The sequence below is a fragment of the Hyla sarda genome, chromosome 2 (genome assembly GCF_029499605.1).
Source record: "Hyla sarda isolate aHylSar1 chromosome 2, aHylSar1.hap1, whole genome shotgun sequence".
Classification (NCBI taxonomy): domain Eukaryota; kingdom Metazoa; phylum Chordata; class Amphibia; order Anura; family Hylidae; genus Hyla; species Hyla sarda.
In genome coordinates, this window is record NC_079190.1 from 496,222,732 (window position 1) to 496,245,626 (window position 22,895).

The following is a 22,895-nucleotide window of genomic DNA, read 5'->3' on the forward strand; positions in this document are numbered from 1 at the left end:
ATCGCATAAACGTCTATCCGGCAGCGCAGACTGCTTCAGCTGCCACCGGATGGCCGTTTAAGGTGCCCCGTGTTTATCCGGTGATGATCACCTGTACACGGCGCTCCGGACCATCCTCTTTGGGCTCCGCTGCATGGCTGCCGCTCTCCTTCGTCGTCAACATGTCGCCGCGCACGCCGTCCCGTCATCCAATAGGAGCGGCGTGTGTAACGACATGATGACGGCGATGAAGAGCGAGGATCCCAGGGAAGCAGAGACGGTCCGGAGCGGCGGGGACACCCTGGGTACGCGGCAACAGCGATGGAGGGTGACATCCAGGGCAGCAGTCACGGTCTGGAGCGGTGGGGACAGGTGAGTATAACTTCCTATACTTAACATTGCACGGATCCCTCAACATACGATGGTTTCAACTATTACCATTGTATGTTGAGGGACCACTGTATCTCATTCAAGATCCTGCAGCAAGCATTGCAAATTACAAGAATAGCCCATGGATTCCATTAGTTAAGCTGTAATTCTTCATATGCCCTGCGGAGGTGCTGCAGGGAAATTAAACACTTGCTGCCTGGTTTCTGCACAGATTACAGCTGAGCGATGGGGTCCTATATAGTTCACGGATTGTTAAAGGGGTGCTCTGCCCCTAGACATCTTATCCCCCTATCCAGCCGTGATCTCAGCTGCAGCACCCCAGACATCGGGTGCATGGAGTGAACTTCGCTCCGTGACGGATGACTGGCCATACGGGGCGGAGGCTCATGACATCACGGTCACACCTCGCTAGTGAAGTCATGGCCACGCCCCCTCAATGCAAGTCTTTGGGAGGGGGCATCACGCCCCCTCCCATAGACTTGCATTGAGGGGGCGTGGCAGTGACGTCACGAGCGAGGTGTGACTGTGATGTCATGAGCCTCCGGTGCTGCACCCAACACACTAAACGAACGCCGGGTGCAGCAGGGAGATCGCGGTGGTCCCCAGCAGCGGGACCCCCGTGATCAGACATCCTATCCCCTATTCTTTGGATAGGGGATAAGATGTCTAGGGGTGGAGTACCCCTTTAAGTGTTCCTTGTCACAGACCATTTTTTCTTGTATAGTACAACCCTTTACAACATAGTGCAAGAATACTGTTTTGGTGAAACATTATCCTCCTTATCTTAAAGCCCTAAGGAAATCTGGTGCCTATATCTCACGACCAGGAATATGTCCTGTAATAGAGGACAAGGAGCGGGGCCCCAACTGTACATCTGATTATGATTGTCCAGGACTACAGAAATGTTGTGTATCCTCCAATGGATCTTTCTGTGCTTCTCCTGCACCTCCAGGTCAGTGATTCTGTATTATAGCAAACTTCTGGGCAAAACCGATACACTGGTGCACGTATACTTGTTGCAGGCCTGAGGGCCTTCTAAGAATCACTCCTTGGTGTTTTTTAAAACAAAAAAATTCTATTTTTTTTTTATTTAGCTCTAGACAGGAACACAATAAAATATTGGTACAATGGTACAGTTGTCATAAAGATGGGGTATGAAGAACTGATCAAGAGGGATGAAGGATTCATCAATCACACCAGATTGTTACTCTCAATGGTTTGTACCAAAATATAATTACTATAATACTTCTCCTATGTATAAGAATATAACTACTATAATACTGCTCCTATATACAAGAATATAACTACTGTAATACTCCTCCTATATACAAGAATATAACTACTATAATACTGCCTCCTATATACAAGAATATAACTACTATAATACTGCTCCTATATACAAGAATATAACTACTATAATAATGCTCCTATATACAAGAATATAACTACTATAATACTGCTCCTATATACAAGAATATAACTACAATAATACTGCTCCTATATACAAGAATATAACTACTATAATACTGTTCCTATATACAAGACTATAACTACTATAATACTGCTCCTATATACAAGACTATAGCTACTATAATACTGCTCCTATATACAAGAATATAACTACTATAATACTGCTCCTATATAAAAGAATATAACTACTATAATACTGCTCCTATATACAAGAATATAACTACTATAATACTGCTCCTATATACAAGAATATAACTACTATAATACTGCTCCTATATACAAGAATATAACTACTATAATACTGTTCCTATATACAAGACTATAACTACTATAATACTGCTCCTATATACAAGACTATAGCTACTATAATACTGCTCCTATATACAAGAATATAACTACTATAATACTGCTCCTATATAAAAGAATATAACTACTATAATAATGCTCCTATATACAAGAATATAACTACTATAATACTGCTCCTATATACAAGAATATAACTACTATAATACTGCTCCTATATACAAGAATATAACTACTATAATACTGCTCCTATATACAAGAATATAACTACTATAATACTGCTCCTATATACAAGAATATAACTACTATAATACTGCTCCTATATACAAGAATATAACTACTATAATACTGCTCCTATATAAAAGAATATAACTACTATAATAATGCTCCTATATACAAGAATATAACTACTATAATACTGCTCCTATATACAAGAATATAACTACTATAATACTGCTCCTATATACAAGAATATAACTACTATAATACTGTTCCTATATACAAGACTATAACTACTATAATACTGCTCCTATATACAAGACTATAGCTACTATAATACTGCTCCTATATACAAGAATATAACTACTATAATACTGCTCCTATATAAAAGAATATAACTACTATAATACTGCTCCTATATACAAGAATATAACTACTATAATACTGCTCCTATATACAAGAATATAACTACTATAATACTGCTCCTATATACAAGAATATAACTACTATAATACTGCTCCTATATACAAGAATATAACTACTATAATACTGCTCCTATATACAAGAATATAACTACTATAATACTGCTCCTATATACAAGAATATAACTACTATAATACTGCCTCCTATATACAAAAATATAACTACTATAATACTGCCTCCTATATACAAGAATATATTTACTATACTACTGCTACTATGTACAAGAATATAACTACTATAATACTGCTCCTATAAACAAGAATATAACTACTACAATACTGCCTCCTATATACAAGAATATAACTACTATAATACTGCTCCTATATACAAGAATATAACTACTATAATACTGCTCCTATATACAAGAATATAACTACTATAATACTGCCCCTATATACAAGAATATAACTACTATAATACTGCCTCCTATATACAAGAATATAACTACTATAATACTGCCTCCTATATACAAGAATACTACTACTATAATACTGCTCCTATATACAAGAATATAACTACTATAATACTGTTCCTATATACAAGACTATAACTACTATAATACTGCTCCTATATAAAAGAATATAACTACTATAATACTGCTCCTATATACAAGAATATAACTACTATAATACTGCTCCTATATACAAGAATATAACTACTATAATACTGCTCCTATATACAAGAATATAACTACTATAATACTGCTCCTATATACAAGAATATAACTACTATAATACTGCTCCTATATACAAGAATATAACTACTATAATACTGCTCCTATATACAAGAATATAACTACTATAATACTGCCTCCTATATACAAGAATATAACTACTATAATACTGCTCCTATATACAAGAATATAACTACTATAATACTGCTCCTATGTAAAAGAATATATCTACTATAATACTGCTCCTATATACAAGAATATAACTACTATAATACTGCTACTATGTACAAGAATATAACTACTATAATGCTGCTCCTATGTATAAGAATACAACTACTATAATACTGCTCCTATATACAAGAATATAACTGCTATAATACTGCTCCTATGTACAAGAATATAACTACTATAATGCTGCTCCTATGTATAAGAATATAACTACTATAATACTGCTCCTATATACAAGAATATAACTACTATAATACTGCTCCTATGTACAAGAATATAACTACTATAATACTGCCTCCTATATACAAGAATATAACTACTATAATGCTGCTCCTATGTATAAGAATATAACTACTATAATACTGCTCCTATATACAAGAATATAACTACTATAATACTGCTCCTATATACAAGAATATAACTACTATAATACTGCCTCCTATATACAAGAATATAACTACTATAATACTGCTCCTATATACAAGAATATATCTACTATAATACTGCCTCCTATATACAAGAATATAACTACTATAATACTGCCCCTATATACAAGAATATAACTACTATAATTGTAATAAAGAGAAGAGCACCAGGCACTGTCTACTCGACTGTGAGTCAAATTATCCTGTCCGGACTATCCGGGGTATGTAACCTGCTGCACTAGGTGCTATGGGGAGCGTCTACGTCTATAAAGGACAAAGTCTTTCATACAATGGCAAGTAGAAATGAAGGTAGACGGACGACTCACCCAGGTAGCAAAAATATCTTCTTTATTCAAGGCTTGCAGCTTAAAATAACAGCAGGTTCAGGGGGGTCTGTCAGCAGGAACGCAGGGCTGTGGAGTGCAACGACCGTATCGCTTCGGACTGAAGCTTCTTCCGGCCTCCAACAGGTGTTCTACGTCCTGCTGTGATTTAAAACCAGGTATGTGCGGAAGGGGGGAGGGGCCTTCACCTAGACAAAAAATCACCTACGTGCTGACATAATGTTAAAAACATTCTTAGCGAATTTACAAAAATGGGCTAAATTCTGCCCTATCGTTAAGTCCCGCTGGTCCGAGGGCTCCAGTTCTGAGTATCCAGCGGGTTTCCATTTGTATAAGAATATTTTCTCTATCTCCTCCTTCTTTCGGGGGAGGGATGCGCTGGATCCCAAAGAACTTTAGAGCCCTGGGATCATTATCATGCTCTTCCTTCATATGTTTCATTAGTTTTGGGACTCCTTTCCCTGATTTCAGAGAGTAAATGTGTTCTCTGTATCTGGTAGACAATTGCCTTTTCGTTTTTCCGATGTAGAATCGGGCACAGGGACACATTAACCCATACACTACATGTGTGCTTTTACATGTTATGACTTCTCTGACAGTGATGTCTCTTCCTCCTAGGTTTACAAAATTCACTTTCATATTCTGAGAGCAATGTGAACATTGACCACAGGCGTAATTGCCTGGGGGAAGGGAGCTGGTCAGCCAATCTTTGCTATCTTTCTGTGCGATTTCTTTGCGTTTTTTAATTTTTTTAATATTATCTCTGATTGTGCTGTTTTTCCTAAATGTTATTAAAGGTTTATTATTGGCTACTATTTTCAGGTCTTCATCCTGTTCTAATATTTTCCAATTGTTGTGTATAGCTTTAGTGATTATATTATTTATGGGAGTATTAGCAAATGAGAAGGTAAATCTTTTATTTCCTATATCTTGAGTATTAGATGTTTTTTGTTTGTTAACTAACAGACCTTCTCTTTTCTTTTCATTTGCTTTCTCATATGCTTGCTGTATGAGTTTTTCAGGATATCCTCTTTTTCTCAGCCTTTCTTTTAATTCTTCTGCCTGTATTTCGTATTTATATTCATGTGTATTAATTCGTTTTAGCCGAATAAATTGGCTGTATGGCAGACCCTTTTTTACATGGTGAGGGTGGGAGCTTTTAAAATGGAGTAAAGTATTTCTTGCTATTTTCTTTCTAAAGCCTGTCACTGATATCATGTTGCCTTCTATATTTATTTCTGTGTCTAGAAATTCCAAACTTTTATTGCCATATACTGCTGTAAAAAACATGTTATAGGAATTGACCTCATTTAAGTATTTCACAAATTCATGAAACTTTCCTTCTGTGTCACTCCACACTATTATAATGTCATCTACGTAACGCTTGAAAAAGCGCACGTATTGCAGATAGGGATTATTATCAGAAAAAATATATTGATCTTCAAATGCAGCTAAAAAAAGTGTTGCGAATGTACAGGAAACCGGGGTCCCCATCGCGGTACCAGTACATTGCTGGTACCACTGGGAATCATATTTAAACGTATTATTTGTTAGTACGAAGTGGAGAGCTTCACATACAAAATTAACATAATGGTTGGTTTTACCTGTTTTAATTAGGAAGTATCGGATGGCCTGTATACCCGTATCCAACGGGATACGGGTATACAGGCTTTCTACATCGATACTTCCCAAAGTGTCGTGTGGTAAAATGTGAAAAGACTGGATGGAGGTTATCAAGTGGGTGGTGTCTTTTAAATATGTCCTGGTGCTAGTCAGCATGGGACGCAATAACCAATCAATGTATTGGGATAAGTATTCAGTACTGGACCCTATGCCCGCTATGATGGGGCGACCTGGGGGTTGGCATAGTGTTTTGTGTACTTTTGGTATAATATACCACTTAGCTGGTTTGGGGGCAGTTGGAAGCAATTTTTCTGCAGTTTTTTTGCTCAAAATATTTTTGTCTACTTGAACCCTGAGAAATGTTTTGAGTGCACTGATGATTTTAGATGTGGGGTCCCCTTTTAATTTGGTATATGTAATGGTATTATTTAACTGTTTGAGAGCTTCTTTTTTGTAATCTTCAGTATACATAACTACTATCGAGCCTCCTTTGTCAGCTCTTGTAATAGTTATGTCATCCCTTAATGCAATTTTTTCTATTGCTATTTTTTCTTCTGAAGAAATATTAATTTCTGCTTTGGGGTATATAATACTTTTGACCTCTTGTGTAACTGCTTTTCTGAAAAGCTCAAGGGGACTCCCTGGACTAATAGGAGGGGAGAATGTTGAGGGGTTACCCCCTGTAAATATGGAATTAGATAAGCTGTTTATAGGTCCCTGTTCACATTCTAAATTACTCAAGATCTGTATGTTAGTTATATCTTGTGTGGTTAATTGTGGGTTGGGAATAAATCCCAAAGGACCTATGTAACACTGCTTTTCTCCTTCTAGTGCTTCTATGACATTTTTATTAGGTTTGTTGCTGAAAAACTTATGCAGATTAATTTTTCTGATGCCCTTCTGTATATCGATTTCAAAATCTTCCTCTCTGAAGTTTTCCAAGATGCCAAAGTTAAGGCCTTTTGATAGAGCTCTTATGGTAGTGACATCTAGTGTCTCTGATGTTAAATTGACTACATTGTCCTCCTCTTCTATGTCTTGCGCCATGTCACCACCCTTTTCTTTGGAGCTGGTGCGTTTTCTCTGCCTCCTTCTCCTTTTGTGTCTTCTTGTGGTTTTCCTAAAGGGACTTGTGTTTCCATCCTTATATTGCTGCTTGTTTCTGCTACTATCTCTTCTGGGGCAGAATCCGAATCCGAAGTCCAAAAATCAGACTTTTTCTTTGTTGGATTATTTCCTGCTTTAGATTTTTGTTTTCTATTGTGATATGTTTGTGGTTTAGGTTTTTTCCAGTTGAAGACTTTATTATGCTGGAAGTCATCCTTGTCTCGTAGGAATTTATCTCGTTTTCTTGTTTTGACTTCGGCTTGTAATAATGACAGTTTTCTTTTTATGTTTTTTAGAAAATTATTTTGTTGTTCTACATTTACTCTAGTAGCGTATTCAGACTTGGCGTCTTCCAATGCGGTTTTTACTTGTTGATATTCCAAATGATTTTGCTCCAAAATGAGTTGTGTAAGCTTGAGAGAGTGTTGAATATGCGCCTGTTCCCATGCAGCAACAAATTCTTTATTTTCTTGAAATTGTGAAGGTTGTTTGTAAATGCGTAAACCTCTGGGGGAACGTCCACTGTCTATGTAAGCTTGTAAGGAATTAATGGTCCAAAATATACGAGTCTCTTTATCAGATAGAGTCATGATTTTATGTTCCAGGGATTTTGTGCTGATCAATTGTAAATCGCTTTGCACGTTGCAAGACGTGAAGTAGGCTCCTGCATTCCTGCGCCCCATGTCGAATTCCGGGTCTTCATCCGGGACAGTATCCATTTGCATGGTTAGGTATGACTTTATTGCTAGTACGAGATATTTGACGTGCCACAATGTGCTAAAGGTATGCAAGATTAGGTTTGTAATAAAGAGAAGAGCACCAGGCACTGTCTACTCGACTGTGAGTCAAATTATCCTGTCCGGACTATCCGGGGTGTGTGACCTGCTGTACTAAGTGCTATGGGGAGCGTCTACGTCTATAAAGGACAAAGTCTTTCATACAATGGCAAGTAGAAATGAAGGTAGACGGACGACTCACCCAGGTAGCAAAAATATCTTCTTTATTCAAGGCTTGCAGCTTAAAATAACAGCAGGTTCAGGGGGGTCTGTCAGCAGGAACGCAGGGCTGTGGAGTGCAACGACCGTATCGCTTCGGACTGAAGCTTCTTCCGGCCTCCAACAGGTGTTCTACGTCCTGCTGTGATTTAAAACCAGGTATGTGCGGAAGGGGGGAGGGGCCTTCACCTAGACAAAAAATCTAAAATAAAAAGAAAAGAGAAGATCTGTTAGTTAACAAACAAAAAACATCTAATACTCAAGATATAGAAAATAAAAGATTTACCTTCTCATTTGCTAATACTCCCATAAATAATATAATCACTAAAGCTATACACAACAATTGGAAAATATTAGAACAGGATGAAGACCTGAAAATAGTAGCCAATAATAAACCTTTAATAACATTTAGGAAAAACAGCACAATCAGAGATAATATTAAAAAAATTAAAAAACGCAAAGAAATCGCACAGAAAGATAGTAAAGATTGGCTGACCAGTTCCCTTCCCCCAGGCAATTACGCCTGTGGTCAATGTTCACACTGCTCTCAGAATATGAAAGTGAATTTTGTAAACCTAGGAGGAAGAGACATCACTGTCAGAGAAGTCATAACATGTAAAAGCACACATGTAGTGTATGGGTTAATGTGTCCTTGTGCCCGATTCTACATCGGAAAAACGAAAAGGCAATTGTCTACCAGATACAGAGAACACATTTACTCTCTGAAATCAGGGAAAGGAGTCCCAAAACTAATGAAACATATGAAGGAAGAGCATGATAATGATCCCAGGGCTCTAAAGTTCTTTGGGATCCAGCGCATCCCTCCCCCGAAAGAAGGAGGAGATAGAGAAAATATTCTTATACAAATGGAAACCCGCTGGATACTCAGAACTGGAGCCCTCGGACCAGCGGGACTTAACGATAGGGCAGAATTTAGCCCATTTTTGTAAATTCGCTAAGAATGTTTTTAACATTATGTTAGCACGTAGGTGATTTTTTGTTTAGGTGAAGGCCCCTCCCCCCTTCCGCACATACCTGGTTTTAAATCACAGCAGGACGTAGAACACCTGTTGGAGGCCGGAAGAAGCTTCAGTCCGAAGCGATACGGTCGTTGCACTCCACAGCCCTGCGTTCCTGCTGACAGACCCCCCTGAACCTGCTGTTATTTTAAGCTGCAAGCCTTGAATAAAGAAGATATTTTTGCTACCTGGGTGAGTCGTCCGTCTACCTTCATTTCTACTTGCCATTATAACTACTATAATACTGCTTCTATATACAAGAATATAACTAGTATAATACTGCTCCTATATACAAGAATATAACTACTATAATACTGCTCCTATATACAAGAATATAACTACTATAATACTGCTCCTATATACAAGAATATAACTACTATAATACTGCTCCTATATACAAGAATATAACTACTATAATACTGCTCCTATATACAAGAATATAACTACTATAATACTGCTCCTATATACAAGAATATAACTACTATAATACTGCTCCTATATACAAGAATATAACTACCATAATACTGTCTCCTATATACAAGAATATAACTACTATAATACTGCTCCTATATACAACAATATAACTACTGTAATACTGTCCCTTATAGACATAAAGTACTTGCTATAATTTGCTCTGCATGGGTAAGAATATAACTACTAGTATAGTCCCTTTCCCACGTCATCCTGTATACACGTCCTAGCAGTAGTATGTTCTGTCTTTATGGTATATGGGCCTTTTTCTCTATGAGTGGGGACGTATGTAGTGTTTTCCGTGCAGGTTTATGTTTCTCAGATGGTTTTATAGTATTGTGATATATTGAAGTGTAGGCCTTAGATCATTTCTGGGAGGATTTGTAGCCGCGATAATAATACCAAAATGTTTTCAGGTAAAAGGAGAATTGTGGCCACTAGAGGCAGCGGTCTACCACCTATCCACCCAGCCTGCTGGGACCTTCTCCATAGTGTCCTCCATCCTTCTCGGGATTGCAGATTCTCTTCCTCTGATGGACATTGCAGCAACGCTCAACAACATTGTTATTCGTATACCCGAAGTTATCAGCATTGAGCTACATGGTAATAATTACTATTAGACCTTCTGTCATAGACCAGAAGAAAGATAGTTACATGATAAAATCCTAACTGCCTGAAGCCACCACTAGATGGAGCTAAAGAGTTTACTTAATTATCAATAACAACAATAGCTCCCTCTAGTAATGGCTGCAGGCATATACAGTTTTATTTATCAATTTTTTTGTACATGGGATTGAAGCTCTGGAAGAAAACCTGAGCTCTGATCTCTTTCCAAAATGTGGAACATTGTTGCTACTGTGACCATTTATTATAACTTATGTAAGTCAGGTCATTGTTGTCTTCTTGGAAATAGTATATATATATACTGTCCTTGTTTTACCAGACTTGAATGAATGCCTGTGCCCAGTGCTCGGCAGCTGCCCACCATACCAGGACTGTATAAATGTGGAGGGTTCCTACAACTGCACCAACAAGAGTCATACAGACTCCATCCAGGAAACTACAGCATACCCAGGTAACACCGAGGAGTGAGATAGATAGATAGATACGAGATAGATACGAGATAGATACGAGATAGATATGAGATAGATAGATAGATAGATAGGAGATAGATAGATAGATAGATAGATATGAGATAGATAGATACGAGATAGATATGAGATAGATAGATAGATAGATAGGAGATAGATAGATAGATAGATAGATATGAGATAGATAGATACGAGATAGATATGAGATAGATAGATAGATAGATAGGAGATAGATAGATAGATACGAGATAGATATGAGATAGATAGATAGATACGAGATAGATATGAGATAGATAGATATGAGATAGATAGATAGATATGAGAAAGATAGATAGATAGATACGAGATAGATAGATACGAGATAGATATGAGATAGATAGATACGAGATAGATATGAGATAGATAGATAGATATGAGATAGATAGATAGATATGAGAAAGATAGATAGATAGATACGAGATAGATAGATAGATAGATAGATAGATATGAGAAAGATAGATAGATATGAGATAGATAGATACGAGATAGATAGATATGAGATAGATAGATAGGAGATAGATAGATAGGAGATAGATAGGAGATAGATAGATAGATAGATATGAGATAGATAGATATGAGAAAGATAGATAGATACGAGATAGATAGATATGAGATAGATAGATATGAGATAGATAGATATGAGATAGATAGATATGAGATAGATAGATAGATATGAGATAGATAGATAGATATGAGATAGATAGATATGAGATAGATAGATATGAAATAGATAGAGATAGATATGAGATAGATATGAGATAGATATGAGATAGATAGATATGAGATAGATAGATAGATAGATATCAGATAGATATGAGATATGATAGATAGATAGATAGATAGATAGGAGATAGATAGATAGATATGAGAAAGATAGATATATAGATAGATAGATAGGTGGGACGGTCCAAGCTATTTGGCTGCCAAATTGCAAGCTAAGTACCTCACTACTTCATAATTTTATATTTCCATGTTTTACACTATAGCTGTATAGCTTTTCATGTTGTATCTATATACTCATGTTTTATCTATATCTTTGTGCTAGCAGTGTGCTGCTGTATTCTCCTGTTGCTGTATATTTAGCCCAGCAGCCTGCACCTGTAAGCCAGGTCCATATAATAGTTTGGAACCAATAGTGCTGGCCAACTTATTCTTTTGTCTAGACAGATAGATAGATACATAGATAGATAGATATGAGATAGATAGATATGAGATAGATGTGAGATAGATAGATATGAGATAGATAGATAGATACATAGATAGATAGATATGAGATAGATAGATAGATAGATAGATAATAGATAGATATGAGATAGATAGATATGAGATAGAGATGAGATAGATAGATATGAGATAGATAGATAGATATGAGACGGATAATTGTACTAGAATAGTGTTTCATTCTAAATATTTAAAGTGTACCTATCATTATAATTAACCCCTTAAGGACCACAGGTTTTTCCGTTTTTGCACTTTAGTTTTTTCCTCCTTGCCTTTTAAAAATCATAACTCTTTCAATTTTGCACCTAAAAATCCATATGAGGACTTATTTTTTTCGCCACCAATTCTACCTTGCAATAACATCAGTCATTTTACCCAAAAATCTACAGCGAAACGGAAAAAAAATCATTGTGCGACGAAATTGAAGAAAAATGCCATTTTGTAATTTTGGGGTCTTCCGTTTCTACGCAGTACATTTTTCGGTAAAAATAATACCTTATCTTTATTCTGTAGGTCCATACGATTAAAATGATACCCTACTTAACCCTACTTACCCTACCCTACTTATCTTCAGATACATGCCGGGACCGACCCGATATGACACGGGGTCACCGCGTAACCCCGCGTTATATCACGGGAGCCGGCCAAGGACGTAAATATACATCCTTGGTCGTTAAGGGGTTGAAAACTTTTGATCGGTAACAGAGAAATATGAAAATGTTTGATCGATTGAGGTTTGAATTTTCAGACCCCGACCGATCAGTAGAACGAGTCGAGAGAAGTGTCCTTAGAGCGTTGTCTCCCAGCTCTGTGTCATGTGACCAAGATGGTGTCACAATGTAAGTCTATGGGTCCATCCTAATCACATAGACACAGAGCAGGGAGTGAAGCGCTGGTTCTACTGATCGGTCAGGGTCCCAGGGACATGTCATAGGTTTTGTATAATGACGTCCATTAATTGTGCTGTGTATCCTGCAGCCCCAGTGGGCTCCGGGGCCAATGTCTCAAGACCAGGAATATGTCATATAACAGAGGACAAGGAGCGGGGCCCCAACTGTACATCTGATTATGATTGTCCAGGACTACAGAAATGTTGTGTATCCTCCAATGGATCTTTCTGTGCTTCTCCTGCACCTCCAGGTCAGTGATTCTGTATTATAGGAAACTTCTGGGAAAACAGATACTTAGTGTTATACATAGTACAGGGTCTATTTATATTTTACTGACAAATTACTGGCCTGTTATCCACAGAAAGATAGATACGAGATAGATAGATAGATAGATATGAGATAGATATGAGATAGATAGATATGAGAGATAGATAGATATGAGAGATAGAGAGATAGATATGAGATAGATAGATATGAGATAGATAGATAGATAGATATGAGATAGATGTGAGATAGATAGATAGATAGATGTGAGATAGATAGATATGAGATAGATAGATATGAGATAGATAGATATGAGATAGATAGATATGAGATAGATGTGAGATAGATAGATATGAGATAGATAGATAGATATGAGATAGATGTGAGATAGATAGATATGAGATAGATAGATAGATGTGAGATAGATAGATATGAGATAGATGTGAGATAGATAGATATGAGATAGATAGATAGATGATAGATAGATATGAGATAGATAGATATGAGATATATAGATAGATAGATATGAGATAGATAGATAGATAGATGTGAGATAGATAGATATGAGATAGATGTGAGATAGATAGATATGAGATATATAGATAGATAGATGGAGTGAGGTACAGACGGATGGATATGAGAGATATATACATACATAGATACTATCCTCAGGTTGTGTGTGGATTCGCAGCTCAGTTCCATTTAAGTGATTAGAGACAAGTTGTAATAAAACACAAAACCTGAGGACAGGTGGGACTCTGTTTCTTCAAGGCAGCTATGTTTTTCTTATCCTGATTAACCCCTTTATCTCTATCCTGTGTATTCTGCAGCCCCAGTGGGCTCCGGGGCCAATGTCTCAAGACCAGGAATATGTCATATAATAGAGGACAAGGAGCGGGGCCCCAACTGTACATCTGATTATGATTGTCCAGGACTACAGAAATGTTGTGTATCCTCCAATGGATCTTTCTGTGCTTCTCCTGCACCTCCAGGTCAGTGATTCTGTATTATAGGAAACTTCTGGGAAAACAGATACTTACAGTGGGGATCAAAAGTTTGGGCACCCCAGGTAAAAATTTGTCTTAATGTGCATAAAGAAGCCAAGGAAAGATGGAAAAATCTCCAAAAGGCATCAAATTACAGATTAGACATTCTTATAATATGTCAACAAAAGTTAGATTTTATTTCCATCATTTACACTTTCAAAATAACAGAAAACTAAAAAATGGTGTCTGCAAAAGTTTGGGCACCCTGCAGAGTTAATATCTTGTGCTGCCCCCTTTGGCAAGTATCACAGCTTGTAAACGCTTTTTGTAGCCAGCCAAGAGTCTTTCAATTCTTGTTTGAGGTAACTTTGCCCATTCTTCCTTACAAAAGTCTTCCAGTTCTTTGAGATTTCTGGGCTGTCTGTCACGCACTGCTCTTTTAAGGTCAATCCATAGATTTTCAATTATGTTGAGGTCAGGAGATTGTGAAGACCATGGCAAAACCTTCAGTTTACACCTCTTGATGTAATCCCCCGTGGATTTTGAGGTGTGTTTAGGATCATTATCCATTTGTAGAAGCCATCCTCTCTTTAACTTCAGCTTTTTCACAGATGGCATCAAGTTAGCATCCAAAATTTGCTGAAATATTATTGAATCCATTTTTCCTTCTACTCGTGAGATGTTCCCTGTGCCACTGGCTGCAATACAACCCCAAAGCATGATTGATCCACCCCCATGCTTAACAGTTGGACAGAGGTTCTTTTCATTAAATTCTGTTCTCCTTCTTCTCCAAACGTACCTTTGCTCATTCCGGCCAAAAAGTTCAATTTTAACCTCATCGGTCCACAGAACTTGTTTCCAAAATGCATCAAGCTTGTCTATATGTTCATTTGCAAAGTTCAAACGCTGATTTTTGTGGTGAGGACGTAGAAGAGGTTTTCTTCTGATGACTCTTCCATCAAGACCATATTTGTACAAGTATCTCTTTATAGTGGAATAGTGTACCACAACTCCAGTGTCTGCCAGATCTTTCTGGAGGGATTTTGCAGTAAAGCGTGGGGTTTGAATTGTTTTTCTCACAATCCTGTGAGCTGTTCTGTCTGATATTTTTCTTGGTCTTCCAGATCTTGCTTTAACTTCCACTGTTCCTGATGACTGCCATTTCTTAATTACATTCTGAACAGAGGATATTGACATCTGAAAACATTTTGCTATCTTCTTATAGTCTTCTCCAGCTTTGTGAGCGTCAACTATTTTCAGTTTCAGATTTCTAGACAACTGCTTAGAAGAACCCATGGTGCTGATTGTTGGGGCAAGGTCATATGAGTCTGGGCATTTAAAACCTTTGAGATTGACATCACCTGGTCTTCCCAGATGATGATTGAGAACAATCCATGACACTGGCAGGTCTCAGCTTTGCAAAGGGGGCAGTGCATGCTATAAATTCTGCAGGGTGCCCAAACTTTTGCAGATGCCATTTTGTTGTTTTCTGTTATTTTGAAAGTGTAAATGATGGAAATAAAATCTAACTTTTGTTGATATATTATAAGAATGTCTAATCTGTAATTTGATGCCTTTTGGAGATTTTTTCCATCTTTCCTTGGCTTCTTTATGCACATTAATACACATTTTTACCTGGGCTGCCCAAACTTTTGATCCCACTGTAGTGTTATACATAGTACAGGGTCTATTTATATTTTAGATAGATATGAGATAGATAGATATGAGATAGATAGAGAGATATGAGATAGATAGAGAGATAGATAGATATGAGATAAATAGAGAGATAGATATGAGAGAGATAGATATAAGATAGATAGAGAGATAGATAGATAGATAGATAGATAGATAGACAGATAACTAAGGAGATAGATATGAGATAAATAGATAGATAAGAAGATAGATAGATAGATAATATGAGATAGATATAAAGATATGAGATAGATAGATATGAGATAGATAGATATGAGATAGACAGATAGATATGAGATAGATAGATAGATATGAGATAGATAGATATGAGATAGATATTAGGTAGATAGATAGATATGAGATAGATAGATAGATATGAGATAGATAGATATGAGATAGATAGATAGATATGAGATAGATAGATATGAGATAGATATATAGAAAGATATGAGATAGATAGATAGATATGAGATAGATATGAGATAGATAGATAGATATGAGATAGATATGAGATAGATAGAGAGATAGAAAGATATGAGAAAGACATGAGATAGATATATATGAGATAGATAGATATGAGATAGATAGATAGATAGATAGATATGAGATAGATAGATATGAGATAGACAGATAGATATGAGATAGATAGATAGATAGATATGAGATAGATAGATAGATATGAGATAGATAGATAGATATGAGATAGATAGATAGATAGATATGAGATAGATAGATAGATATGAGATAGATAGATAGATAGACACCACAACAGGAGAATAAAGCAGCACACTGCTAGCACAAAGATATAGATGAAACATGAGTATATAGATAAAACATGAGTATATAGATAAAACATGAGTATATAGATAAAACATGAGTATATAGATAGAACATGAAAAGCTATACAGCTGTAATGCAATAGATGAAGATATGAAACTATGAAATTATGAGGTACTTAGCTTGCAAATTTGGCGCCAAATAGCGTGGACTGTCCCACCACGGTAAGGTGACCTCATTCTGGAACGGACCCTACACTGTGTATATGCCTCTGTATGAACAGTACAGCAGGCATTGCAAGGTCTGAAACATCCAAGGCACCTTATATACACCTGATAGAGGTGGGTGGGGTGCAAGAGCCAACATGGTGGTAGCCACTCCCCCGTATGTGTAATACAACCAAAGAATAAGTTGGCCAGCACTATTGATTCCAAACTATTATATAGACCTGGCTTACAGGTGCAGGCTGCTGGGCTAAATATACAGCAACAGGAGAATACAGCAGCACACTGCTAGCACAAAGATATAGATGATACATGAGTATATGAATAATAGACAGATAGATATGAGATATATAGATAGATAGATAGATAGATATGAGATAGATAGATAGATATGAGATAGATAGATATGAGATAGATAGATAGATAGATAGATATGAGATAGATAGATATGAGATATATAGATAGATAGATATGAGATAGATAGATAGATGGAGTGAGGGACTGACGGATGGATATGAGAGATATATACATACATAGATACTATCCTCAGGTTGTGTGTGGATTCGCAGCTCAGTTCCATTTAAGTGATTAGAGACAAGTTGTAATAAAACACAAAACCTGAGGACAGGTGGGACTCTGTTTCTTCAAGGCAGCTATGTTTTTCTTATCCTGATTAACCCCTTTATCTCTATCCTGTGTATTCTGCAGCCCCAGTGGGCTCCGGGGCCAATGTCTCAAGACCAGGAATATGTCATATAATAGAGGACAAGGAGCGGGGCCCCAACTGTACATCTGATTATGATTGTCCAGGACTACAGAAATGTTGTGTATCCTCCAATGGATCTTTCTGTGCTTCTCCTGCACCTCCAGGTCAGTGATTCTGTATTATAGGAAACTTCTGGGAAAACAGATACTTACAGTGGGGATCAAAAGTTTGGGCACCCCAGGTAAAAATATGTATTAATGTGCATAAAGAAGCCAAGGAAAGATGGAAAAATCTCCAAAAGGCATCAAATTACAGATTAGACATTCTTATAATATGTCAACAAAAGTTATATTTTATTTCCATCATTTACACTTTCAAAATAATAGAAAAAAAAATGGCATCTACAAAAGTTTGGGCACCCTGCAGAATTTATAGCATGCACTGCCCCCTTTGCAAAGCTGAGACCTGCCAGTGTCATGGATTGTTCTCAATCATCATCTGGGAAGACCGGGTAATGTCAGTCTCAAAGGTTTTAAATGCCCAGACTCAGACTCATTTACACTTTCAAAATAACAGAAAACAAAAAAATGGCAAAAGTTTGGGCACCCTGCAGAGTTAATATCTTGTGCTGTCCCCTTTGGCAAGTATCACAGCTTGTAAACGCTTTTTGTAGCCAGCCAAGAGTCTTTCAATTCTTGTTTGAGGTATCTTTGCCCATTCTTCCTTACAAAAGTCTTCCAGTTCTTTGAGATTTCTGGGCTGTCTGTCACGCACTGCTCTTTTAAGGTCTATCCATAGATATTCAATTATGTTGAGGTCATCAGATTGTGAAGGCCATAGCAAAACCTTCAGTTTACGCCTCTTGATGTAATCCCCGTGGATTTCGAGGTGTGTTTAGGATCATTATCCATTTGTAGAAGCCATCCTCTCTTTAACTTCAGCTTTTTCACAGATGGCATCAAGTTAGCATCCAAAATTTGCTGAAATATTATTGAATCAATTTTTCCTTCTACTCGTTAGATGTTCCCTAGGCCACTGGCTGTAATACAACCCCAAAGAATAATTGATCCACCCCCATGCTTAACAGTTGGACAGAGGTTCTTTTCATTAAATTCTGTTCCCCTTCTTCTCCAAACGTGCCTGTCACGATTCGGCTGGCTGGAGGTGGATCCTCTGTGCCAGAGAGGGATTGGCGTGGACCGTGTTGGTGGACCGGTTCTAAGTTGCTACTGGTATTCACCAGAGCCCGCCGCAAAGCGGGATGGTCTTGCAGCGGCGGTAGCAACCAGGTCGTATCCACCAGCAACGGCTCAACCTCTCTGACTGCTGAAGATAAGCGCGGTACAAGGGAGTAGACAAGAGCAAGGTCGGACGTAGCAGAAGGTCAGGGCAGGCAGCAAGGATCGTAGTCAGGGGCAACGGCAGGAGGTCTGGAACACAGGCTAGGAACATACAAGGAAACGCTTTCACTGGCACAATGGCAACAAGATCCGGCGAGGGAGTGCAGGGGAAGTGAGGTATAAGTAGGGAGTGCACAGGTGAACATACTGATTAAGCCTGCTGCGCCAATCAGTGGCGCAGTGGCCCTTTAAATTGCAGAGACCCGGCGCGCGCGCGCCCTAAGGAGCGGGGCCGCGCGCGCCGGGACAAGACAGACGGGGAACGGGTCAGGTACGGAAGCCGGGATGCGCATCGCGAGCGGGCGCCTCCCGCATCGCGAATCGCATCCCGGCTGGGAGTGATATTGCAGCGCACCCGGTCAGCAGGTCTGACCGGGGTGCTGCGAATGAGAGGATGCTGCGAGCGCTCCGGGGAGGAGCGGGGACCCGGAGCGCTCGGCGTAACAATACCCCCCCCTTGGGTCTCCCCCTCTTCTTGGAGCCTGAGAACCTGAGGATAAGACTTTTGTCTAGGATGTTGTCCTCAGGTTCCCAGGATCTCTCCTCTGGGCCACAGTTTTCCCAATCCACCCAAAAAAATCTTTTACATCTGACAGTCTTGGAGGCCAGAATCTCCTTCACAGAGAAGACGTCAGATGAACCGGAAACAGGAGTGGGAGAAACAACTTTGGGAGAGAAGCGGTTAAGGATGAGTGGTTTAAGGAGAAAGACATGGAAGGCATTGGGAATACGGAGAGAAGGAGGAAGAAGGAGTTTGTAAGAGACAGGGTTAATCTGGCACAAGATTTTGAAAGGACCAAGATAGTGTGGTCCCAGTTTGTAACTGGGGACACGAAAGCGGACATATTTAGCGGAGAGCCATACCTTGTCTCCGGGAGCAGAAATGGGGGGAGTTCTTCTTTTTTTATCAGCAAATCTTTTCATTCGGGATGAAGCCTGTAAAAGAGAATTTTGGGTTTCTTTCCATATGGTGGAAAGATCACGAGTCACTTCATCCACAGCGGGCAAACCAGAGGGCAAGGGAGTAGGGAGGGGAGGAAGAGGGTGACGGCCGTACACCACGAAAAATGGGGATTTAGCAGAAGATTCGGAGACTCTGAAGTTGTATGAGAATTCGGCCCATGGTAGAAGATCTGCCCAGTCATCCTGGCGGGAGGAAACAAAATGCCGTAAATAGTCACCCAGGACCTGATTAATTCTTTCTACTTGCCCATTGGATTGGGGATGATAAGAAGAAGAGAAGTTTAATTTGATCTTGAGCTGTTTACAGAGGGCCCTCCAGAATTTTGACACGAATTGGACGCCTCTATCCGAGACGATATGCGTGGGCAAACCGTGAAGGCGAAAAATGTGTACAAAAAATTGCTTTGCCAACTGAGGTGCTGAAGGAAGACCAGGAAGAGGAATAAAATGTGCCATCTTGGAAAATCGTTCAACGACCACCCAAACAACTGTGTTGCCACGGGATGAGGGCAAGTCCGTAATAAAGTCCATACCAATCAGAGACCAAGGCTGTTCGGGGACAGGCAGAGGATGAAGGAGACCAGCAGGCTTCTGGCAAGGAGTCTTATCCCGGGCACAGACAGTACAGGCCCGCACGAAATCAACAACATCAGTCTCCAGAGTCGGCCACCAATAAAATCGAGAGATGAGTTGCAAGGATTTTTTGATGCCCGCATGGCCTGCGAGGTGGGAGGAGTGTCCCCATTTGAGAATCCCGAGACGCTGGCGTGGAGAAACGAAGGTCTTCCCTGGAGGAGTTTGCCTGATGGAAGCTGGAGAAGTGGAGATCAGACAGTCCGGAGGAATGATATGTTGCGGAGAGACCTCTACTTCAGAGGCATCAGAAGAACGAGAGAAGGCATCGGCCCTAATGTTCTTGTCAGCAGGGCGAAAATGGATTTCAAAGTTAAAACGGGCAAAGAACAATGACCACCTAGCCTGGCGAGGGTTCAGTCGTTGGGCAGACTGGAGATAGGAAAGATTCTTGTGATCAGTGTATATGATAACTGGAAATTTTGATCCCTCCAGCAGGTGCCTCCATTCCTCAAGCGCCAATTTAATGGCCAGTAGTTCTCGATCACCAATGGAGTAGTTTCTCTCCGCCGTAGAGAAGGTCCTAGAAAAAAACCCACAAGTAACAGCATGCCCGGAAGAATTTTTTTGTAGAAGGACAGCTCCAGCTCCCACAGAGGAGGCATCTACCTGCAATAGAAAGGGTTTAGATGGGTCAGGTCTGGAGAGCACGGGAGCAGAAGAAAAGGCAGACTTGAGATGTTTAAATGCGTCTTCCGCTTGGGGAGACCAGGACTTAGGATTGGCATTTTTCTTGGTTAAAGCCACGATAGGGGCCACAATAGTGGAGAAGTGTGGAATGAATTGTCTGTAATAATTGGCGAACCCCAAAAAACGTTGGATAGCACGGAGTCCGGAGGGGCGTGGCCAATCTAAGACGGCAGAAAGTTTATCTGGGTCCATTTGTAGTCCCTGGCCAGAGACCAAGTATCCTAGGAAAGGAAGAGATTGACATTCAAAGAGACATTTCTCCATTTTGGCATAAAGTTGATTGTCCCGAAGTCTCTGAAGAACCATGCGGACATGCTGGCGGTGTTCTTCTAAGTTGCCAGAAAAAATCAGAATATCGTCCAGATAAACCACAACACAGGAATATAGGAGATCACGAAAAATGTCATTAACAAAGTCTTGGAAGACGGCAGGGGCGTTGCACAGGCCAAAGGGCATGACCAGATACTCAAAGTGTCCATCTCTGGTGTTAAATGCAGTCTTCCATTCGTCCCCCTCCCTGATGCGGATGAGATTATAAGCACCTCTTAAGTCCAGTTTGGTAAAGATGTGGGCGCCTTGTAGGCGATCAAAGAGTTCCGAGATAAGAGGTAAGGGGTAGCGTTTTTTTACCGTGATTTTATTAAGTCCGCGGTAATCAATGCAAGGGCGTAGGGAGCCATCTTTTTTGGACACAAAAAAAAAATCCAGCTCCGGCAGGAGAGGAGGACTTGCGGATAAACCCCTTTTTTAAATTCTCCTGGATGTACTCCGACATGGCTAGAGTCTCTGGAGCAGACAGAGGATAGATTCTGCCCCGGGGTGGAGAAGTACCCGGGAGGAGGTCAATAGGACAGTCATAAGGCCTGTGAGGAGGTAAAGTCTCTGCTTGCTTTTTGCAAAAAACATCAGCATAGTCCATATAAGCCTTAGGAAGACCGGATACCGGGGGAACCACAGGGTCACGACAGGGAGTACTGGGAACCGGTTTAAGACAGTCCCTGTGACAAGAAGTACCCCAGTTCTTGATCTCTCTTGTGGACCAATCAAGGGTTGGGGAATGGCGTTGAAGCCACGGTAATCCAAGAAGAATTTCTGAAGTGCAGTTGGAGAGGACCAAAAATTCAATTTTTTCGTGATGGGGTCCGATGCACATTAAGAGAGGTTCCGTGCGGTAACGCACGGTACAGTCCAATCTTTCATTGTTAACAGAATTGATGTAGAGGGGTCTGGCGAGACTGGTCACCGGGATGTTGAACCTGTTGATGAGAGAGGCCAAAATAAAATTTCCTGCAGATCCGGAATCCAAAAAGGCCATAGCAGAGAAGGAGAAGGTAGAAGAAGATATCCGCACAGGCACAGTAAGGCGTGGAGAAGCAGAGTTCACATCAAGAACTGTCTCACCTTTGTGCGGAGTCAGCGTACGTCTTTCCAGGCGGGGAGGACGGATAGGACAATCCTTCAAGAAGTGTTCGGTACCGGCACAGTACAGGCAAAGATTCTCCATGCGGCGTCGTGTCCTCTCTTGAGGTGTCAAGCGAGACCGGTCAACTTGCATAGCCTCCACGGCGGGAGGCACAGGAACGGATTGCA

General features: G+C 39.4%; 1 protein-coding gene across 1 annotated transcript in view; it reads left to right on the forward strand.

The window, feature by feature from the left end:
* Window positions 1–22,895, forward strand: part of UMODL1 (uromodulin like 1) — a 91,608-nt gene that overhangs the window by 28,903 nt on the left and 39,810 nt on the right. The window contains exons 3-9 of the mRNA XM_056559729.1: window positions 1,160–1,321; window positions 1,464–1,585; window positions 10,146–10,332; window positions 10,673–10,804; window positions 13,059–13,220; window positions 14,065–14,226; window positions 17,622–17,783. Of these exons, the coding sequence (XP_056415704.1) occupies window positions 1,160–1,321; window positions 1,464–1,585; window positions 10,146–10,332; window positions 10,673–10,804; window positions 13,059–13,220; window positions 14,065–14,226; window positions 17,622–17,783 (1,089 nt within the window). The remainder of the gene's footprint in view (window positions 1–1,159; window positions 1,322–1,463; window positions 1,586–10,145; window positions 10,333–10,672; window positions 10,805–13,058; window positions 13,221–14,064; window positions 14,227–17,621; window positions 17,784–22,895) is intronic.